The 20251-nt window shown below is 53.3% G+C and overlaps 2 protein-coding genes across 2 annotated transcripts; one reads left to right on the top strand and one right to left on the bottom strand.

The window, feature by feature from the left end:
• The first annotated feature begins 1166 nt into the window (after positions 1-1166).
• Inpp5j (inositol polyphosphate-5-phosphatase J) lies at positions 1167-12442 on the top strand. The gene is given in 14 exon segments (XM_038311099.1): positions 1167-1271; positions 3112-4259; positions 4624-4737; positions 4861-4969; positions 5156-5272; positions 5535-5710; positions 6049-6160; positions 6299-6408; positions 6540-6723; positions 11158-11295; positions 11440-11517; positions 11648-11752; positions 11935-12051; positions 12053-12442. Coding segments are annotated over 14 exon segments (3003 nt in total).
• Positions 12443-13931: 1489 nt separating this feature from the next.
• Positions 13932-18693, bottom strand: Pla2g3 (phospholipase A2 group III). Its single transcript, XM_038317711.1, is given in 9 exon segments — positions 13932-14145; positions 14886-15002; positions 15107-15236; positions 16097-16380; positions 16785-16919; positions 17164-17296; positions 18179-18538; positions 18541-18573; positions 18576-18693. Coding segments are annotated over 9 exon segments (1524 nt in total).
• Between the last annotated feature and the right edge of the window lie 1558 nt (positions 18694-20251).

The raw sequence follows: 20251 nt of genomic DNA, 5'->3' as shown, positions 1-20251 counted from the left end.
TAAAGCCATCTCTCCAGCCCAGTGACATTGAATTCTCCATTCTCCTGTTTCCAAATGCTGGGATTACAGAAGGCTCAACTCTTCTCCATTCACTCATTCATTCATTCATTCATTCATACCCCTGCACCTGCTAGGCACCAGGCTCTGTTCTGGGTTCTGATCTTTAAGGTCTGAAAGACTAGTGAGCTTTTCTCTTGTTTTTGGTTTCGGCTTTTTGAGAGAAGTCTCCCTTTTACACCCAAAACAGGCCTGACTTTGAACTCATACTATAGCTCAGGCTAGCCCCAAACTCTCAGCAAGCCTCTTGCGATGGCCTCCTTGGTTCTGGGGTGACAATATATGTCCCCCTCCTACTGTGAACTCCTCCCTAGTTTTCCTCCCCCATGTGCCCCACTGGTTCAAGTTGGTGGGACCCTTGGGTCAACCCACTGAAACGCAGGACCTCCTCAGTTCCTGCACCGACCCTGACTAGCGCCTTTCAGATCCACAGCCAGTGAGTGAGTGTTAGAGAGAGGCTGAGATTGGACGCGGGGACATCTGAGGGTAATGAGATGACTACAGAAGAGGAGGGGCTGGCGCTGGCTTTGAAAGGGAGAAGACTCCAGTGGCTGGAGCCCGACTGTCTGGTTTTGGTTTGAGAAGAATAAGCCAGATAGGGATGAGGTGGAGGAGGGGGAGCTGGCCCAAAGCTTAAAAATGGGGCAAGGGTGGGGGCCAAGCCAAGTCCTGAGCTAATCAGGAAGTCAGGAAAACAACTGGGCAGGGACTCTGGTGTCCCTGAGGCTTTAGAAGAGGCTGCTGACCTCTGAACCACCGTCCCTATAAACCTGCAGGTGTGCCTGTGGCCCTCCCTGGAGGAAGGGTGGGTCTGGCTCACTGTCTGGAGGGTGGAGCAGACAGGGGGTCTCTTCCAGCATCCCAGAGGGATTAGGGCCAGGCTGATAGGTGCTTATATTACCCACGGATGTTCCAGCATCAGCAGACAGATTGAAGTTTTCCTAGGGCTTGGCCACTTAGCCCTGGCCTCCTTCAATATGGGAAGTGGGTGCCTGTGCCTTTAAATTCTCAGCAGGTTGAAATGGCTGATGACATCACTGGTTCCCGGGAGCTGAGGAGCTGGAGTCAGAACCCTAGGGAGCCAGGCTGCACTGCCGGGGGCTGCAGACATGGAGGGCCAGAGCAGCAGTGGTAGTGCCAGGCCAGGTACCAGGACTGGCCTGGGACCCTTGCCTGTGCCCCATGGGGTTTTGCAAGCTGGGGCACCCTCAAAGGTAAGAGCCCCCAAACCCTAGCTCCCATTCCTGATTCCTGGTCTCACACTCCCCCACCACACACACACTCTGCAGGCACTCTGGTGCCCCTGGCTAAGTGGCTAAGAGACCGGTACTGTGCCCACCAAGCAGGTTCTGGACAAAAAAAGGTCACCTGGTAGGGGCAGTGGTGGGGTGCCCATAGAGAAATAGAATCAGCCACGGCCCAGAGGCCCCCCCCCCCAGAAGCACTCTGGATGGTTGTCAGGGGACCCAGCTGTTCTCCAGCTTTGCTGTGTGACCTTGGACAAGTTGCTGGTCCTCTCTGAGCCCATGCAAAATGAGGGGGTTTGTGTCTGAAGACTAGAATTGTGACATCTGTGATGTCTAAGTTATGAGTGCTGGAGGCGGTATGGTGGTTGGGGGGAGGGGGCACACAGTGGGACACTTGGAGCCCAAGGGGAGTATCCGAACTGCAGCCTCAAAGAGCGAGTTCACGGAGGAGACAGAGTTTCAGGTTCTCTGAACCGAGAAGGACGCGGACAGAGACTGGGACGGAGCAGGATGGGGCCACCCTGGGGTGAATGCGGACCTTCTGTCCTCCCTGGCAAAGGACAGTTTTCCTGGCCTCTGGAGACTGGGGACATCATAACAGCACTGACAAGGCAGGGGGACTACTGTCCTTGTTCACCTGGCGGGTGTAAAGGGTCCCTACTTACCTGTCCTCACAGGTGGGGAGAGGACAGGCAGGATAAGGGGGCACAGCCTGGGCAGGGAGAGGCGTGGCAGCAGACCACACTCCCTGGGATACCTGGCCAAGGGTGGACTCACTTTCCAGCACTCTGGCACTTCCAGGAAGTGCTAGGCTAAAAGCCACAGGCTGCTCACCCTGTGGTGGGGACCCTTCCCAGGGTCCCTTTGCCTGAGATCACGGAGCCAGGGTGGGAATGCATATGACAGGCTCAGCTGCCAGCTCTTTACACAACACAGAGCACTGGGAACGGATCAGCACAGTCAGGGCTGTGACCAAGGGGTCACGGGTGGTAGGTGGTGTGTGGGGCACCTAAGGGCTACTGGCACTGTGGAGGGAGGAAAAGACACTCAGCAGGGTGGACCCTGTGTCCCCAAACCCACAAGGACAGACTTGGAGTATTGTCAGCAACCCTCGGTGAGGGAAGCTGTAGGGGCTACAGTGGTAGCTGCCCTAGAAGCTGGTCAGGATAGAGGAAGACTAGGAGAGCCCTCAGATTCAGAAGCATGCTCTTCTTGGTCCATTCAGGGTCTCTCTCAGTCTTTTAAAGTTTAATATGGAAACATGGCTTTGCATCCCGTGTCTTCTGAGAAAGAAACTGACCTAGAACAGAATGGGTTGGAGTGCAATAGCAGGGAAGAATTTCCTCGGAATGAGCCTCTGTTCTTAGCTGTATGGGTCTGCCGGGGTCTCTATGGGATCTGCTGTGCTTGTCTGTATGGGTCTGCTGGGGTCTTCATGGGATCTGCTGTGCTTGTCTGTATGGGTCTGCTGGGGTCTACATGGGATCCGCTGTTCTTAGCTGTATGGGTCTGCTGAGGTCTACATGGGATCCGCTGTACTTGGCTGTATGGGTCTGCTGGGGTCTACATGGGATCCGCTGTTCTTAGCTGTGTGGGTCTGCTGAGATCTCCATGGGATCCGCTGTACTTGTCTGTATGGGTCTGCTGAGATCTCCATGGGATCCGCTGTACTTGTCTGTATGGGTCTGCTGGGGTCTCCATGGGATCTGCTGTGCTTGGCTGTATGGGTCTGCCGGGGTCTCTATGGAAATGGAGACTCAAGCCCTTGGTAAAATTCACCCTGAGTCATTGATTTGTCCTCCACAAGGTGAACTCAAGTTTTCAGCTTTCAGCAAAGAACACAGGCCCAGTAACCTCGGAACCAAGGTTGGCTCTGGCACCTGTGGGACCACGGGCAGCTGTGTTACCTCCCTCTGAGGGACCAAGGCCAGCTTTAGCATCTTCCCGACCCATCCTAGCTCCACTCTCCACCCCTGGAGAACAGAAAAGACTTCCATCCCACCACACCTCCAACCTGGCTTCAACATCTGTGGGCCAGCTGGTGGTGTCTGCTTCTGCAGGACCAAAGCCTCCAGCAGCCTCCTCAGTCTCGATCCTGGCTCCAAAGTCTCTAGGGCAGCTAGTAATATCTGCCTCTGCTATGCCAAGGCCTCCTCCAGCTACCCTGGGGCCCATCCTTTCTCCAACTTCCAAGGACCAGAAGCAGTTGTCACCCACTTCTGTGGGACCTAAGCCAGCGCTGGCAGCCTCAGGCCTGAGCCTGGCCCTGGCCTCTCAGGAGCAGCCCCTGCAATCACCCTCCAGTCCTTCCCCAGTGCCCAGTCCTACTCTGTCGCCCTCTCAGGAGCAGACCCTGGCTCCAGCACCTATGACATCGGCCCTAGCTTCTGAGAGACAGTTGCCAGCTAAACAGAAGGATGCCATAGTACCCAGGCCCATCCCCCCTCCAGAGGGGTGTCTCCAGACTCCAGCTCAGGCAGCTGTTCTTGCCACCTCTCCACCAAGGGCCCAAGCTTCCTCAGACCCCCGACTTTCCCCCTCCTTCCGTGCCCGACCAGAGGCTCCACGCCACAGCCCCGAGGATCCAGTCCTGCCGCCGCCACTACAGACCCTGTCCTTGGAAGTAAGCACAGGCCTTCCAGAGCCTGGCACCTGCTCCCCTGGACTTCTGTCCCCTACCTTTCGGCCAGGAACTCATTCAAACCAGACTGTGCCCCCACCTCTGCCCAAGCCACCTCGGTCTCCCAGCCGCTCCCCTAGTCGTTCTCCCAACCGCTCTCCCTGTGCGCCCCCAACCCCTGAGACAGCTCTCCCAAGACCTAGCACCCAGAACGCAGTGCCTGGCAGGTCCCCGAGCCCTAACCGACAGGCACAAGAAAACCCAGCCTCCATCACCACTTCACCATCTTCCTCTTGGTCAGCTCAGCCTACCTGCAAGAGTGACCCTGGATTCCGGTGAGGCATTTTCTCTCATGGAAAGTTACTGGGGCTTAAGAGCAGAGATGGGCTATTCTTCCAGGGGGATGGTGTATTTTCACTTAGTTCACCTCCCTAAGTATTTATCCTGGTGCAGGAGAGTGCCACTGGGCCCACTTGGGGGCCCTAGAAGATATTGTACCTTCCTAAGGGACTTGCTTTTCCTTCAGTTTATCTCCCCAGGAAGGTAGTCAGGGATGCTAGGCCCACTCTGAGTCTTTTCTAAGGGCCCTTACATCTTTACCTGACTCATTTTAACTCCCCAGAGAGAGTCCTGTGAGAGAGGAAGGGAGGGTGGGGAAATGGTGCCCAACAGTAAACTCTCCCATGCCCCTGCCTCTAGGATCACTGTGGTTACATGGAACGTGGGGACTGCCATGCCCCCTGACGATGTCACATCTCTTCTTCACCTGGGTGGTGGCCAGGACAGTGATGGTGCAGATATGATTGCCATAGGGTGAGGAGTCGTGTGGGTGTGTCCCTTCCTAAGCATTTGGCCTCCTGGACATTCACCCTTAGAAGGATTTTCTAAAACAGCCCCTCCAATCTGATGGTTGGTCCCTTCCCCCTCGCCTCCCAGGTTGCAAGAAGTCAATTCCATGATCAACAAGCGGCTCAAGGATGCGCTCTTCACCGACCAGTGGAGCGAGCTCTTCATGGATGCACTGGGGCCCTTCAACTTCGTGCTGGTAAGGGCGCTAACACCCTCGTGGGAAGCAGGGATGCTTCCGGTTTCCTGCTCCCATCCCCAAAAGCTCTTCAGGGACTCTATGGCTGGGCCTTTGAATCCGAGAGAAGAGGGGGGGCAGGAAGCAGAGGCAAGAGGCTGGGGGAGAGCCGTATGTGGAGTGTCCCCAACAGGCCTCCCCCTGTAGGTGAGCACCGTGAGGATGCAGGGTGTCATCCTTCTGCTGTTTGCCAAGTACTACCATCTGCCTTTCCTGCGGGACGTGCAGACAGACTGTACACGGACCGGCCTGGGCGGCTACTGGGTGAGCATGGGAACGGGCTTGAGTGTGGCCTGCAAGATTCCTGCCTCACACTTGCATCCCTCACCCTGAGACCCCTCCCCCCACCCAACCCAAGCACCACCTATCGCTTCGCCCATTTATTTAGACCGCGTCCCCCCTCTGCTCCTTCCCTGTACCAGAATGCTGTTTCTTTCCTTAGCCCCCATCCCTGCTTACGCTTAAGCCTCCTCCGCTGCTCACCAGCTCTTATGCCCAGCCCAGTGACTCTCCTCCTGGCCCATAGGGTAACAAGGGCGGAGTAAGTGTGCGCCTAGCAGCCTTCGGGCACATGCTGTGCTTCTTAAACTGCCACTTGCCGGCGCACATGGACAAGGCAGAGCAGCGCAAGGATAACTTCCAAACTATCCTTAGCCTCCAGCAGTTCCAGGGACCGGGTGCACATGGCATCCTGGATCATGAGTAAGTGGGTTTTCAGAGTGTTGGTTGGATGGATGAGGGACCCACTCATACTACCTGTGGGGAAATGGAGGCAGATAGCAGTTTGGTGGGAAGGGGTGGGTCCTGCAAGGTGGAACTTTGCTGAGGGGCACCTTCTTGCTGAGGGTCCTAACCTAATTTCTCTAGACGATCTTACTCCTCCGTCTCCATTTCTGGGCTGACTGAAGGCTCTGGCAGGCCCCGCCCATTGGGACCTCAAAAGGAACCAGTGCTGTGGGGTTGGATAGGTGCCAGGAAGGATCTAGATTGAGCCTTTGCACCCCATGGACCCACTAAACCCCATTCCTACCCCGGAGCAGCCTTGTATTCTGGTTTGGGGACCTGAACTTCCGCATTGAGAGTTATGACCTACACTTTGTCAAGTTTGCCATAGACAGCAACCAGCTCCATCAGCTCTGGGAAAAGGATCAGGTAAGAACCCTATTCTCCCTCCCTCAACCCTGAATAGAACCAACACCTCGGGTTTCTGCCCCCACCCTCATCTGTCCCATCCCATGTCTGAATGCTACAAGGCCCAAGTTGTTTGTTCTGCTTTTCTGGCCTCCACAGCTCAACATGGCCAAGAACACTTGGCCCATCTTGAAAGGTTTCCAGGAAGGGCCTCTTAACTTTGCTCCCACCTTCAAGTTTGATGTGGGTACCAACAAATATGATACCAGGTAAGCCAAGAGATGGGGTGGGATGAGGGAAAGGGAGCCTGTGAGAACCAGGGCAGAAGATAAGCCTGGGACTGTGCTTTAACCCCAGCCCCACCCCGGCCCCTGAAACTCAGGTTACCTTTCCTACACAGTGCCAAGAAGCGGAAGCCAGCCTGGACAGACCGTATTCTGTGGAAGGTCAAGGCTCCAAGTGGAGGTCCCAGCCCCTCAGGACGAGAGAGTCACAGGCTCCAGGTGACCCAGCACAGCTACCGCAGCCACATGGAATACACTGTCAGTGACCACAAGCCCGTTGCTGCCCAGTTCATTCTGCAGGTGAGTCCTGCCCACATCCTCCCCTGGTGACATCCCTTGGCCCCTTGGCCCAACTGCGAATCCCCTATTTTTTTTTTTTTTTTTTTTTTTTTTTTTTTTTTAGCAATCCTCTATCTACCTAGCAATCTTTTTCATCTGTCCTTAACAACATCCATTCTTTCAAACCAAGAGGGTGTGGGGTTATAATCTCCATTTTCAGATAAGACCGTGGTACCCTCCCTTGCCCAGAACCACACAGTAGTAAGAGGAAATACAAGTATTTGCAGTTTGATTGCAGAGTTCGTATCTATAACTGACTTCCTTCTTCCAAGAAATGTTTAGGGCAACAAGTTAAAATTTGAATGTGGAAGCAGGAGAATCAAGAGTTCAGGATTAGCCTCGGATACATAGAGACTTTGAGGCCAGTCTGTGGTATATGAGACCCTGTCACAAAGAAGAAAAAAATAATAATCCACATGTATAATAAGACCAGCAAAGTCAAAATGTGTACTCAAAGCCCAGGCGACTTTCATTCATTGTTAATTTATTGAATGATCATCGTCTTATCATATGGCAGGCATTATGAAATGGGCAGTGTGAAGAAGACAGAGGGAAAACTGCAAAGCCAGGCTGTAGATACACAGTTGGCAGACGTCCTGCCTAGCATGTACAAGGCCCTGGGTTCTATCCCAGCACCAAACTCAGTGCCACGGTCTCCACATCTACAGATATACAGCTAAAAATATTTGGAGAAAATATGTGTCCAGGGGGACTGGAGAGATGGCTCAGCTGTTAAAAGAAGTTAACCGATCCTGCAGAGGACCCAGGTTCAGTTTCTAGCACCCAAATAGGGCAGCTCACAACCACCTATAACTCCAGATCCAGGAGATCTGATGCTGTTAGCTTGTGTGGACACCCCCACAATGCACATACCCACCTTACCTCTCCATACAAACATGCACAAAATTTTAAAAATAATTTAAGAATATTGTTTTAAAACATGTGCCTATATTGAATATATAGAGACTCTTGTCATTTTCCTTAAACAGTAGGGAGTAACAACTACCTTCATATCATTGCATTAGATTGTACTATATTCCATTATATTGTATATTATGTAAGTGTAAGTAATCTAGAAAGAATTTAAAGAGTACAGAGGGCTGTACAAGGCACACACACATACTATAAACTGTTTTACAAAGGCACATCAGCATCCTTGGCTTTCAGCATCTACCAGGGTAACCAAACACACTCAGATGCTCAGGGGTGACTTTATTGGGTTAGAGCTGCAGTTTTTAGTTGCCAAAGTGAAAGAGGGAAGCGCTAGAATCTTAGAAACTGTTTGGAAGATGACGTCATCTAACTCCATGATTTACTCCTACTGAGATGGCCGTGGGCCTCAAGTCACATAAAGGTTCGGTGAAGGAAGCAAAACTGGGTAGATACCATGTTTCCTACCTGGAAACTTAAGCTGTGTTTGTCTGATAAGAAGGAGCCCTGCAGGCCAAAGAATGTTTCCCATGGTAACTTTGTCATGTGATCAGTCAGTGGGACTTAAGCCAATACTTCAACTGTGGATGGAGATTGGCCCAAGCCTGGCCTCCTGTGAACTCTGGGACAGGGACAGGGTGGGAGCTTTTGCTACTGTCATTTTTAGATTGCTTCTTACTTTGTACTAGGCTTCTTCAAGCTCGTGAGCCTCCTACCTCAGCTCCCCTACTGTTAGGGTTACGGATATGTGCCACCTCACCCCAGCCCTTAGTCAGGGACCTCACCTTGAGACTCAGCACTTTTGCCACACTACCCGCTCCTTCCTGTGGTGGATAGGGGGAAAAAAGTTACCGGGGGCTTGAATTCAGCTCATCAGTAGGGCATTTCCCTAACATGGGCAAGGCACCAGGTTCAATCCCAGCGCTGCAAAAAGAGCTAAAAGAAAATAACTTTTTAAAAAGTTAGCATAAACTGGGACTGGTGGCCTACACCTGTAATTCCAGGATTCAGGATAGTGAAGGAAACGGATCAAGAGTTCAAAGCCAGGAGACGGGTGGTGGTGGAGCATGCCTTTAAAACCAATCCTCGAGAGGCAGAGACAAGCAGATCTCTGTGAGTTCAAGGTCAGCCTGATCTACAAAATGAATTCTAGGACAGGCTCCAAAGCTACACAGAGAAACCCTGTCTTGAAAATATAAATAAGAAAAGAAAAGAAAAGGAACAGAAGAAAGAAAGGAGAAGGAAGAAAGGAAGAAAGAAAGAAAGAAAGAAAGAAAGAATAAGAAGAAAGAAAGGAAGAAAGGAAGAAAGAAAGAAAGAAAGAAAGAAAGAAAGAAAGAAAGAAAGAGCTTAAGGCTAGCCTGGGTCACACATAGTAAGATCCTGGATCAAACAACAATAATAATTACCAATTGAGCCAAGCATTGTGGCAAATTTATCTAATTAGAGTATTTTGGAGGCTGGGGCAGAAGAATTTCAAGTCCAAGGGCAGTCTGAGTTATTCAGTGAGTTTCAGGAGTCCCTTGTGCACAGAGATTCTGTCTCAGACAAAGCCCAGAGTTACTACCAGATCCCTACTCTGCATTATGCTGTGCGTGGACACTTCTCACACAACATCCCTTGAATGCCTTAGGCCCTGGAAGGTTGGGAGAAACCGAGTCTATTTACTTTATGCTCTTCATTTATGTTATGTGTTTTGACTGTGTGTGTTTCTGTGAACCTGGTACCCGTGAAGGCCAAAGGAGCCATTAAATCCTTTGAAACTAGATGGCTGTGAGCTGCCTGCCATGTGGGTGCTGGGAATGGAACCCAGGTCCTCTGGAAGAACAGACAGTGTGCTCTTAAACACTGAGCCATCTACCTCTCCAACCCCTTGCTTTAATAAATTCCATTCATTTATGTGCACAGGTGTGCACTCCCTGGAAGGGGTCAGAGGACAACTTTTGGGAGTTGGTGCTCTCTTCCCAAATGTGGATTCCAGGGATTAAACTCAGGTCAGACTGAGGACCAGGACTCCCACTGAGCCATCTCTCAGGCCTTGTGTTTTGGTTGATTGGGGATTTCTTTGTTTGTTCTTGTCTTTTTTAGAACAGAGTCTCTTGTAGCCTGGTCTGGCCTCCAACCAAGGACCATGCTGGGATCTGATCCTCCAGCCTCCACCTAAGAACTAGGGCTATGGACGCGGACCACCATGCCTCTGCAGGGATTTTGACCTTGCAAAGCCTTGGAGCGCATTTCAACCTGCCCTTCTGTTAGGAACCTGGGACAGGGAAAGAATGTGCTGGTTTCTTCCGGAACATCTAGGCTCTGAAGCTGAGGGAGGGAAACCTGAAACCAGACCAACAGGGACCAGACAAAGGCCTGAGGCTGACACCACCTGAGCTGGCTCTTAGGAACACAGGTGGCCAGTCCTCTGGCTGCTTGCCACTGCAGAAACTCCACCTAGTCAGGTGACTCTCTGGTTGTCCTGGCTGGTCCCAGGGGAAAACACTCATGTTTATACTTTGTCTTCCTGGACAAAGGCAGTTATTAGTGGGCCCTTCATAGTAAGATTCAGATGAGGAAAACTGAGTTTGGGAGTGGCTAGGGTCTTGTCTGAGGTCACACAACAATTTGGTGACAGAGCTTGAAAATGAACTGAGGTCTGGGCTCTTGTTGGCTCCAGGGAGCCAAGCTTATCCTGGAATCGCAAGTACCACAGGGCATTGTCTACCTCCCTTGCTAGCATTTAAGTAGATTATTTAGTGAGCACCTAAGCAGTTTGAGGAAAATGTTACCAGCTGCATTTCAGGGAATTCAGGGAATCAGCAGTACAATCCTGGGTCTAAAACAAGACCCTTGAGCATTGGAGAGATGGCTCAGCGATTAAAAGCATTCACTGGCTGATCTTCCAGAGGAACCGCATTCAACTCCCAGAACTCACACGGCAGCTCACAGCCTTCTGTAACTCCAGGTCCAAGCACCAGACACACACATAGTACACGGACACGCATGCAAGCCAAAACCACTCATACAGATAAAATATAGTTTTTTTAGAAGCTAAAACTAGACAAGAGCCTCTGAGTTTACAGACCAGGCAGAAAAGCTGAGGAAGTAACCCACTGTCTAAGCCCGCAATGGCTGAGCCGCCACCAAATCTAAGACTGGCTGTCTTCAGAGCTCTGTTCCACTCACTTCCTGAGAAAGCTAAGGGCAAAAAGGGGTCCAGAATAGAGGCAGGAATTTTGCTTGTTCGGGTTTGGTTTGGATTTTACCAGGTTTTCGGAACAGTTTCTCACTATAAGCCCATTCTGGTCTAGAATTTGCCGTGTTACCCAGGTGGTCCTCAAATTATAAATCCTCCTGCCTCAGCCTCCATTAAGACTTTTGTTACAAACACAGGTCACTACCCAAGAGCCCTAGGTAATGTGAGACGTTAAAGGGCATCCTCTGACATTGTCCCCTGTCTCTGCCTTGCTTGGGCAGTTTGCCTTCAGGGATGACGTGCCTTTGGTGCGGCTGGAGGTAGCCGACGAGTGGGCACGGCCGGAGCAAGCTGTGGTGCGGTACCGCATGGAAACAGTGTTCGCCCGGAGCTCCTGGGACTGGATCGGTTTGTACCGGGTGAGACGGGCAAGAGTCTGGGACTCTCGAGGAAGGAGGGGGCCTGCACCCCCCCCCCCAGTATCACTGGCTTGTCCTGTGTTTGACGCTCTGCTGAGAAGCTACAGCATTAGGGTGTCCCAACCCTGGTTCCTCTTTGCCTAGGTGGGTTTCCGCCACTGCAAGGACTACGTGGCTTATGTCTGGGCCAAACATGAAGAAGTAGATGGGAATGTCTACCAGGTACTTAGAAGGAGAGGAGGGTTGGAAGAAGGTCCCCATCGCCCTGGGGACACAAGGGTTCTGCCTGGGGGAGGGGGTCCTGAGGCTACCCCTTGGCCCCAGCTTGGGCCTCTACCCCTGTGTCCACCAGGTGACCTTCAGTGAGGAATCACTACCCAAGGGCCGTGGAGACTTCATCCTGGGTTACTATAGCCACCACCACAGCATCCTTATTGGTGTCACTGAACCCTTTCAGGTAAAGAGATCAGACTCTAGGGCCAAAGCGCATCATGAATTCCCAGTCAAATGTCCCATCTTCTGGGTTCTGCTTTGGGACCCCGAGACCAGTAGCCCTACCGCTCTGGTTCTGCCAACTTGGAGGGAGGAAGTGGGCAGGCTAGCAAGTGGGAATGCCCCAGTGATCCGTATTCTCTGCAGATCTCGCTGCCTACCTCAGAATCGGCCAGCAGCAGCACAGACAGCTCCGGCACCAGCTCGGAGGGTGAGGATGACAGCACTCTGGAGCTGCTCGCACCCAAGTCCCGCAGTCCCAGCCCCTGGCAAGTCCAAGAGACACCGTAGCCGCAGCCCTGGCCTAGCCCGCTTTCCTAGTCTCGCTCTCCGCCCTTCATCCCGTGAACGCCGCGGTGGCAGCCGGAGCCCCTCACCCCAGAGTCGCCAGCTGCCTCGGGTGGCCCCTGATAGGGGTCACAGTAGTGGCAGCCGAGGTAGTAGTGAGGAGGGACCCTCTGGGCTGCCTGGCCCATGGGCCTTCCCACCTGCTGTGCCTCGAAGCCTAGGCCTGCTTCCAGCCCTGCGCCTGGAGACCGTAGACCCTGGTGGTGGAGGCTCCTGGAGACCTGACCCGGAGGCCCCTGACCCTAACAGCCTGTCGCCCAGTCCCCAGGGCCGACTGGGCCTAGAGGAAGGGGGCTTGGGGCCCTGACGTGGGTAGGCAGAAGGCCTGGACAGCCTCACTCTGCCTCTCTCTTCCACAACCTGCCTGCCTCTCTCTTGCTGCTGCTCCAGTGGTCTGTCCACCACACCTGCCACTCTGTGTTGGCCAGGAGTGGCCAGCTGGGGCTCCCCAAACTCAGTCCTGGCACCACCTCAACTGTGACAATCAGCAAAGCCTCACCTGGGCTCCCATCTGGGATGATGGGGGAAACTCTGGCAGATGTTTCGATCTTGGAGGTCATCCATTAGGAATAAAACTCTCCAGCTTCGCTCCTGGCTCCTTCCTGACTTGTGAGAAGTTTGCAGATGGGGGTGGGAGGAATTATAGATGTGAGGAGTGATAAAGCTAACATATATTAGGCACCAGCTGCATATGGAAACATGTCATCTCCTTTAATTTCCCATTTAATCTTAGACCCATTTCACAGATAGACAAACTGAAGCCTCCAAGAGGACCCCTCGGGGTCTCAAGAGCAGACAGCAAAGCTCAGTCTGGCTATGCACTAGAAGAAGAGAATGTTTACTGGTTGTACGTGTGTTTATTAATTCACTTAACTCCTCAGCAGCCCTGTGAGATAGTTCATGTTTACGGCTCCCCTTCTCAGGCTGGGGGTGTAACTTAGTTGATTGCGTGCTTGCCTAGCAACCCTAAGTTGAAGGGTTGAAGCCCTGGGTTCCATTCCCAGTACCACATAGAACTTGGCGTGATGGCTTCCTCCTGTAATCCCAGTCCTTGGGGGTAGAGGAGAGTGGATCAGAAGTACAAGGCTATACTTGTGTACATAGCAGAAGCCAGCCTGAGCTACAGTTAATCCCTGGCTCAGACAAAAAACAAAAACAAAACAACAAACAAGTACAAAAAAGGAAACCCCTCCTTTGTTCAGAGGAGGAAACTAAGGCTGAGCGGGAGGAGGGAGGTCCCTAACTCCGCAAGGGCACAGGAGAGATTTCAGTTTAGAGTTAGAGCAGAAAGATTAGCTCGGGCTAGGAAGGGCTATAAAAGATGGGGGTCTCCGATGAGGAGAGTGGGGAGCATGCTCCCCATGCTGGGTTCAGATTTGGGTATTTCTGCTGTACCCCTTTTTTCCTGTCTGCAGCTCTAGGCCTCAGAGCCAGGTGCTGAGGCTCCCGGATGCAGGTCTCAGGGCATGTCAGTTTTGCAGCAGGGACAGTCAGGTCCTACTTCTGGTACCTCTGCCATCAGTCACTTCCCATTCCCACCTGTGCGTGAAGTTTCCGGCAAGGTCAAAACCCAAGGCTTCAGAAGGCGCCTCCTCAACAGCACGCACAGGCACAGGGGTTGTGTCACCAACTGCAGGTCATCCAGTACAGCAGATGTGGCCCAGCATCTGGGCCTTGGGGTTCCTCCCATCAAGCCCTCCTGTTGTCCACGCGAGTCATGCTGTTACTCGAAGAAGAGGCTGAGTCTCTCAGAACATAGCCAAGCCAGAAGGAGGTCCAGGCTGCTGCACCTGACGTTATGAGCTCTGGAATGTCTTCTGTCCACCGGCTCTCCAGATTGCACGGGTTAGTTGTAGACACTGGCTGTAGAATGACTGGGAGGTCCCTGAAGGCCCCAGAGGCTGTGCCACAGACCCATCTGCACCTTTACCCCAGAAATGGAATCGTTTCCGCTGAAACCTCTGCAGGTGCCGCGCTGACACCTTGATGGCCCTGTGGTCTCTGGAGCAGCTGTGGGGAGAGCAGGGGTCAAAACCAGCAGAATCCCATCCTACAAGGCCCAGAGAGGAGCAGGTGTGAGGCCAGAGTCACCAGCAAGGCAGAGAGGGCATGGCTATACCCAGATGAGGCAGAATTAACCTAGGCTAGTACCCAGAGGCTTAGGTTCCATACGGAATGGTTGTAGAAACCTGAGCTAGTAATTGATCCTCAGTTTCCCTATCTCTGTATCAAGCAGGTCTTGAGCTATGTCGAGCACATCTGCTATTTCCTTGTCTCCTGAAATCTTTTTTGTTATTGTTGTTCATTTGTTTGAGACAGAATCTCTCTGTGCATCCTAGACTGGCCTTAAAATTGCTGCCTAACCCAGCTGGACCTCAGAGTACTTTATCCTGCCCCACTGGGCCTCAGAGTACTTTATCCTGCCTCATCTTCCCAAGTCCTGGGACTCCAGGCACGTACCCCACACTTGCCTTTCCCATAGCATTCTACAGACGAGGAAGTGGTAGACAGTTGGAAAGCTACATCAGCTTGTCAAAGACAAACGAGGATGATATCACAGAGCCCAGGCACATACATCCCTCAGCCACCCCGGCCTGCTGCAAAGCTGGGCCCAGGGCAGCATGAAGCAAGTTCAGAGCCCCCCGACCCTTTTCCAGGCCCCTCGTCCCAGGCACACAACTGGTCTCTGTATAGGCAAACCCCAGCCCTTGGCGAAGGCCCCCACTCCTCCTGGCTCTGCCTTCACTCACCCTTTGCCTTCAGCACAGTCGAGTTGGGGGGCCAGCTTGAAGCAGGTGGTTCCCAGGAGCTCCCAAACCTTGCTGGTGCCGGCAGGTGGGCTGTGGAGCCTCAGGGTACGTGCCAGACTGAAGGTAGATGCAGGCTCAGGCTGTGCCAGAGCCTTGCCAGGTGCCCCTGCACAGTCCCGGCAGCAGACAGCCCACCCCCAAGTCCACCCAGCAGGCCTCACCGGCGGGTGCAGTTGCAATGGAAAAGGGGCATCTGGGCACTGTTGAGAAGGTGGAACTTGGTTTCCTGGGGCTTGATCTGGTGTTCGCACTGGTCCAGGTGTTGAAGCCTTCGACAGACTCGGCGGGCACCTGGGGGGCAGATGTGGTAATTAAGAAAGCCTGGCCCACCAGGGAGCCCACCTGCGCCTGCCACCATCCAAGAGACACACCAGTACATATACTTGGTTACATGGTTCTTTCTTGTCTCTGTCTCTATAGTCACAGAATGTCACTCATCTAGAATGAACCACACCCCACACCCCGTGCCCAGTCACTGTCTGGAGATCCTAGATAAGGCTTCCTAGACATAGAGACTAGGAAGATGAGTCTGGGAGATGACGAGAGAGATGAGAGGAGAGAGGAGAGAGATGAGAGGAGAGAGGAGATGAGAGAGAGGAGGAGAGAGAGAGAGAGGAGAGAGAGAGGAGAGAGAGAGAGAGATGAGCGAGAGAGAGAGAGGAGAGAGAGAGAGAGAGAGGAGAGAGGAGAGAGAGAGAGAGAGAGAGAGAGCTTCCAACAGGAAAAGAGCATGCGTCAAAGCCTAGCAGTGAGAGCTGGTTGTGAGGGCTTCTTCAGTTGTTACTTCTCGGCTTGAGCATGGAACCTGGGGCCATGCATGTTGTAGACAAATGCTTCGCCACCAGATTCATCCAGCCGGGTACATCTCACCCTTGCAGTTGGCATCTGAGTACAGTCAGAGTCCATAGGACCTAAGGGTTCTGAGTGCTGAGATTCTATCAGCTAATATTGGGAGAGGTGAGGGACTCAACAGGATGTGGTGTGGCCCCACTTATGAAACATGGAACCCCCTGGCTATCCGGATGTGATGAGAAAAGTTGGGGTGCCCTGGAGGTGTTTAGAGCAAGAAAAGAAGTAATTCCTGCATTTGCACACAGAAGCAAGAACACCCCACTCACCCCACCCCCCTGAAAGTTTGGTTTTAAACTCACCTTGCAGTTTTGGGCCCTTGTGATAGCCTGGATGGGGGACTCCTGACTGAGCTCTGGGAACCATACCAGGCCTGGAGGCAACATCAGGGGTCTGGAGGGTTGTGGTGGTGGTTGTGCTTTGGTAGTCTACTTGTGTCTGCTGTAGGCGCCTCTTCTGGGGGAGTTTGCTGGGGTCTGGACTCTGGGGGCTGGGAGTAGGTGAGGTAGCTACAGCCTTCCAGGAGGCATTATAGTAGGTCCTGGGCTGGAGGTGAGCGAGGGGCACTGAGCCATACGCCTTGCACCTGAAGGGGGCAATTCAAGGCAATTGATGACCCAGAATTCCTGTTCCCAAAGGCCCCAGAGTCATCTCTACAGAGGCTAAATTTCTGCCAGTCCCATCTGCCATCCCACTGGGTTGTGGGATAAACCCCAGAAGGGTCCATACCCCTGACCCTGCCCTAAGGAAAGGACAGACTCTACAATGCACGATTTCTAGAGGACAGACAGACCTCCTTCCCTCTCTGGTCTTGGAGCCCAACTTGCCCTGCTGGCAGGGCAAGGACTCAAGTGGGCAGCCACGCACCCGCCCCGCCAGTGCAATGCCACACGCACCCGCCCCCACCAGTGCCGTGCCACACGCACCCGCCCCACCAGTGCCAGGCCACGCACCTGCACCCGCCCCGCCAGTGCCACGCGCCACACGTACCCGCCCCACCAGTGCCATGCCACACAGGCCTCCTGCTCCTTCAGCACAAAGCATGGGATCTCCAGCACGTTGAAGAAGGCCATGCCCATGATGTCAGAGATGGAGTCATTCTGGCTCCTCAGGCATTGCTGAAACCTGCCCCCAGAACCAGAATTCAGGTCCTGGGACCCCAGAGAGCCTCCTGGCACGTTTCACAATGCACCCTATAGATGATCATTTTCTGGGGCCTCAGTTTTGCCCACCTGCACTGAGATGGTCGGGAAAGGAAGGGGCCCTGCTTCTGATCTTTAGAATTCTCTGGATTTCTAGTGTTGATACCCAAGACTGGGTAACTCTGCTCTGCCCCCTGAGCCCCAGGCCCTCTCTGCCTGCTGCCAACCTGGCATCACAGTCGCAGTGAGAGATGGTGTGGAATCGTAAGTTTCGGATGCCATAGTTAAACTGCAAGGGTGAGATGGTTTGTGGGCATTGGTCGTGTTCCCGGCAGCAGAGGTCAGGGCCGTGGAACATACCTGCATGGAGAGAAGAAGGTACAAGCTACAGCAGGGTAACTTGCACCAGGCAAGGATACTGTGCGCCAGTTATGCCAACCTGGCCATAGTAGTTAGAATTTGCCCAATTGTCATCCCAGCCCACGGGTGGCCTCAGGACAGTTGGTCTCTGGATACACAACACCCATAGCACCAACATTTTCTGAGAAGACTATCCAGGCTCGCAACCTCCTTTGCCTCCCCCATGGCAGGAAGCTCACACTCCAGCATGTGGACATGTCTTCCTCGGAAGTCACTAGAGCTGACTCACAGAGTTCCCAAGCTCACACCCAAATAAAGCTCCAAGTTATGAAGGTGTGTGTAATGGCATGACGGGCAGGAGGGGTGCAACATTTTTTCTGGTACCGCAAGGTGCTGGGTGGCCACTCAGGTCAAGTTCTCCACCAGCTCTCCTTGCAGACACACAGCCAACAACCACAGCCCCAGCAATAGCGCCCTTCATGGGTGTTCCCCACGAGCTAAGCTCACAGCAGTCCCAAGGGGAAGTGGCCCTTTATCTTACAGATAAGAAACTTGGAGCTACAAGAAGTGTCAGTTTGAATATGCTGAGCGGCAATCTGAACCCAGATCTGAGGGCTTTTTCCACTGAAGTACCTCATGGGTAGAGGCTGTTTAGAATAGCAGAAGTAGGATCCTCCCCAACCTGCCTCCTCCCTCAGAAGGTGATTCACAGGACTCTGGGTTTGAGTAAGACCCATACATGACATGACTTACGTGTCCCATGAAGAGCTACTCATGTTCACCCCCATTTTACAGGTTAAAAAAAAAAAGTTGATGTTCAAAGTACCTAAGTCACTTCTTGAAAGACAGCCCCCTCCCCACATACACACCCCCGTGGCTCACCCAGCTCTGAGGAGTTCTCTGCAGAGTTCCCAACTCCACACCACAGCGTGCCAGGAATGGTCCAGCCTCTCCTCCTTCTAACGTGCCCTCTGTCAGGTGCTCCACTCTGCCCTGAGGCTCGCTTCTCCCTGGCTCCTGTAGGGCTATCCTCAGACCCCTGGCAGGCCTCCCACTGGCTCTGCAGGGTGGCCAGGGCTCTCTGCAGCTCAGGTCCAGGGGTGTGGATGAAGGAGTGCCTCGAGGGTTCACGAGTACAGAGGACCCCAAAAGCTCTGATGAGCTCAGATTCATCCTGCCTGATACATACCTTCAGCCTGTAGTGCGCATCCCAGAGGGCCTGGAAAAGTGCCAGGCCTTGGCATCTTTGCCCAAGAAGCTCAGGGAACCCAGAGGTTACCAGGGATGGGCTTGACCAAGTAGCAGGGACTGGTACTGTCCCAGTGAAGGGTGAGGGAGCCCCCTGGAGCAACCCCTAGAAAAGCCAGCATCCCCAGAAGGACCCCCTGAACCCCCATTCTGTCCTAGGCCAGCCTGCTCAGACAAAGCCCCCTGGATGCTTGCCTTTGGCTACCCACGAGGCAGCTGCTGAGTCTGGATCAGAAGGGATGCCAGCAGGCCCTGGGTGTCAGTCGGACCAATGAATGAAGCTGGAGGAGGAGGAGGAAAGGCAGGAGCATGGGGTGATCTTGGGCTTGTAACCGAATCCACCGGCTGGGCAGGCTGCTGATTGGCTGAGAAGTGCATTGCTGGGCCCACGCCTCCACTCTCCCTGCCCTCAGTGTTGTCCAGTCACCTGCCCCAGGCCAGCCTGTAAGGATGCCTCTGTGGGAGCCAAAGCCTTGGGCTGTGAGGGTGGGGGATGGAGGGAGGAAGCCAAGGAGGAGCTGTGCCTCCTGTGGAGTAAGAAGAGAGTTCAGGGACCCCTCGGAGGAGAGGAGACCCCCAGAACCTGTCCTTGTCCTCCTAACCCAGTTGTGGCTGCCACACCCAAGTCTATGAGATTGGCAAGAGGCCATGTACCTCACTCATCCAGGGCGGGTAAGAGAGGTGAGGGCAGGCTGGGGCTCTGGGGCCCACCCTGGGAGTTCCCAAGTCTTTCCGGGTCCTGGCTCTCAAAAGACTGTTAGTATACTCCAAAGAGAGTGCCCAGCCCCCTGGGACCCCTGGGACCCCTAGGACCTCCAGGACCCCTGGGACTTTAAGCGCAGATCTGGCCCAGCACCTGATAGTGGGGACCCACAGCGGGGACCCACAGCCAGAGGGAGACCTGAAAAAATCCTGGAGTAGAGCTGGCACTGGGGGATTAGAGAGACAGGGTCCCCTGACAAGCAAAAATGGCTCAGAGGGCCAGGTCTGCATGCCTTTAATTTTAGGAGCATGGTCACCTGAGGACTCAGAAGGTATCATGTGTCCCCCAGGAGACATGGGACTCTCTATTAGGGACAGGGTTATACTCAGCACTGTTTCCCATGTCCCCAAGCTGATGTGTCATTCAGTTCCAACATCTGGGGAAGCTGGTACTTATACCCATTATATAGATGAAGAAACTGAGCTCAGCTGGATGTGGTGGCACACACCTTTAATCCCAGCCCTCGAGAGGCAGAGGTAGGTGGATTCTCTGAGTTTGAGGCCTGCCTGATCTACACAGAAAATTCCGGGACAGCCAGCACCACATAGTGAGACCCTGTATCAAAAAACTAAAGAAGAAAGAAAGAAAGGAAGGAAGGAAGGAAGGAAGGAAGGAAGGAAGGAAGGAAGGAAGGAAGAAACTGAAACTCCATAAGGATGATAAAAATTTTAAATTTCATACTGCTTTCAGGCCCCATGAAGCAGGGAATCAGGTTCGGCCTAGCCCAGCCCCTCTCCAGTTCCTTCCTATGCCTCCAGGAATCAGATCCCAGCTTGGAAGAGTCAGAGCAGTCCTGGGCAGGGGAGCTCAGTGTGCTGCTTCAGGGGAGTGAATACCAGGTCATGTGGTTCCATCTTTGCAGCTGCAGAACTAGCATGACCTGTGGGGAAATAGCAGAGGACAGTGGAAAGAGGATGGGTCTAACTAACCTCCAGGCCAAGCCC

Source organism: Arvicola amphibius, chromosome 1 (assembly GCF_903992535.2).
Source record: "Arvicola amphibius chromosome 1, mArvAmp1.2, whole genome shotgun sequence".
Lineage (NCBI taxonomy): Eukaryota > Metazoa > Chordata > Mammalia > Rodentia > Cricetidae > Arvicola > Arvicola amphibius.
Note: the sequence above shows the minus strand (reverse complement) of the source record. Positions and strands in the feature narration are given on the sequence as shown.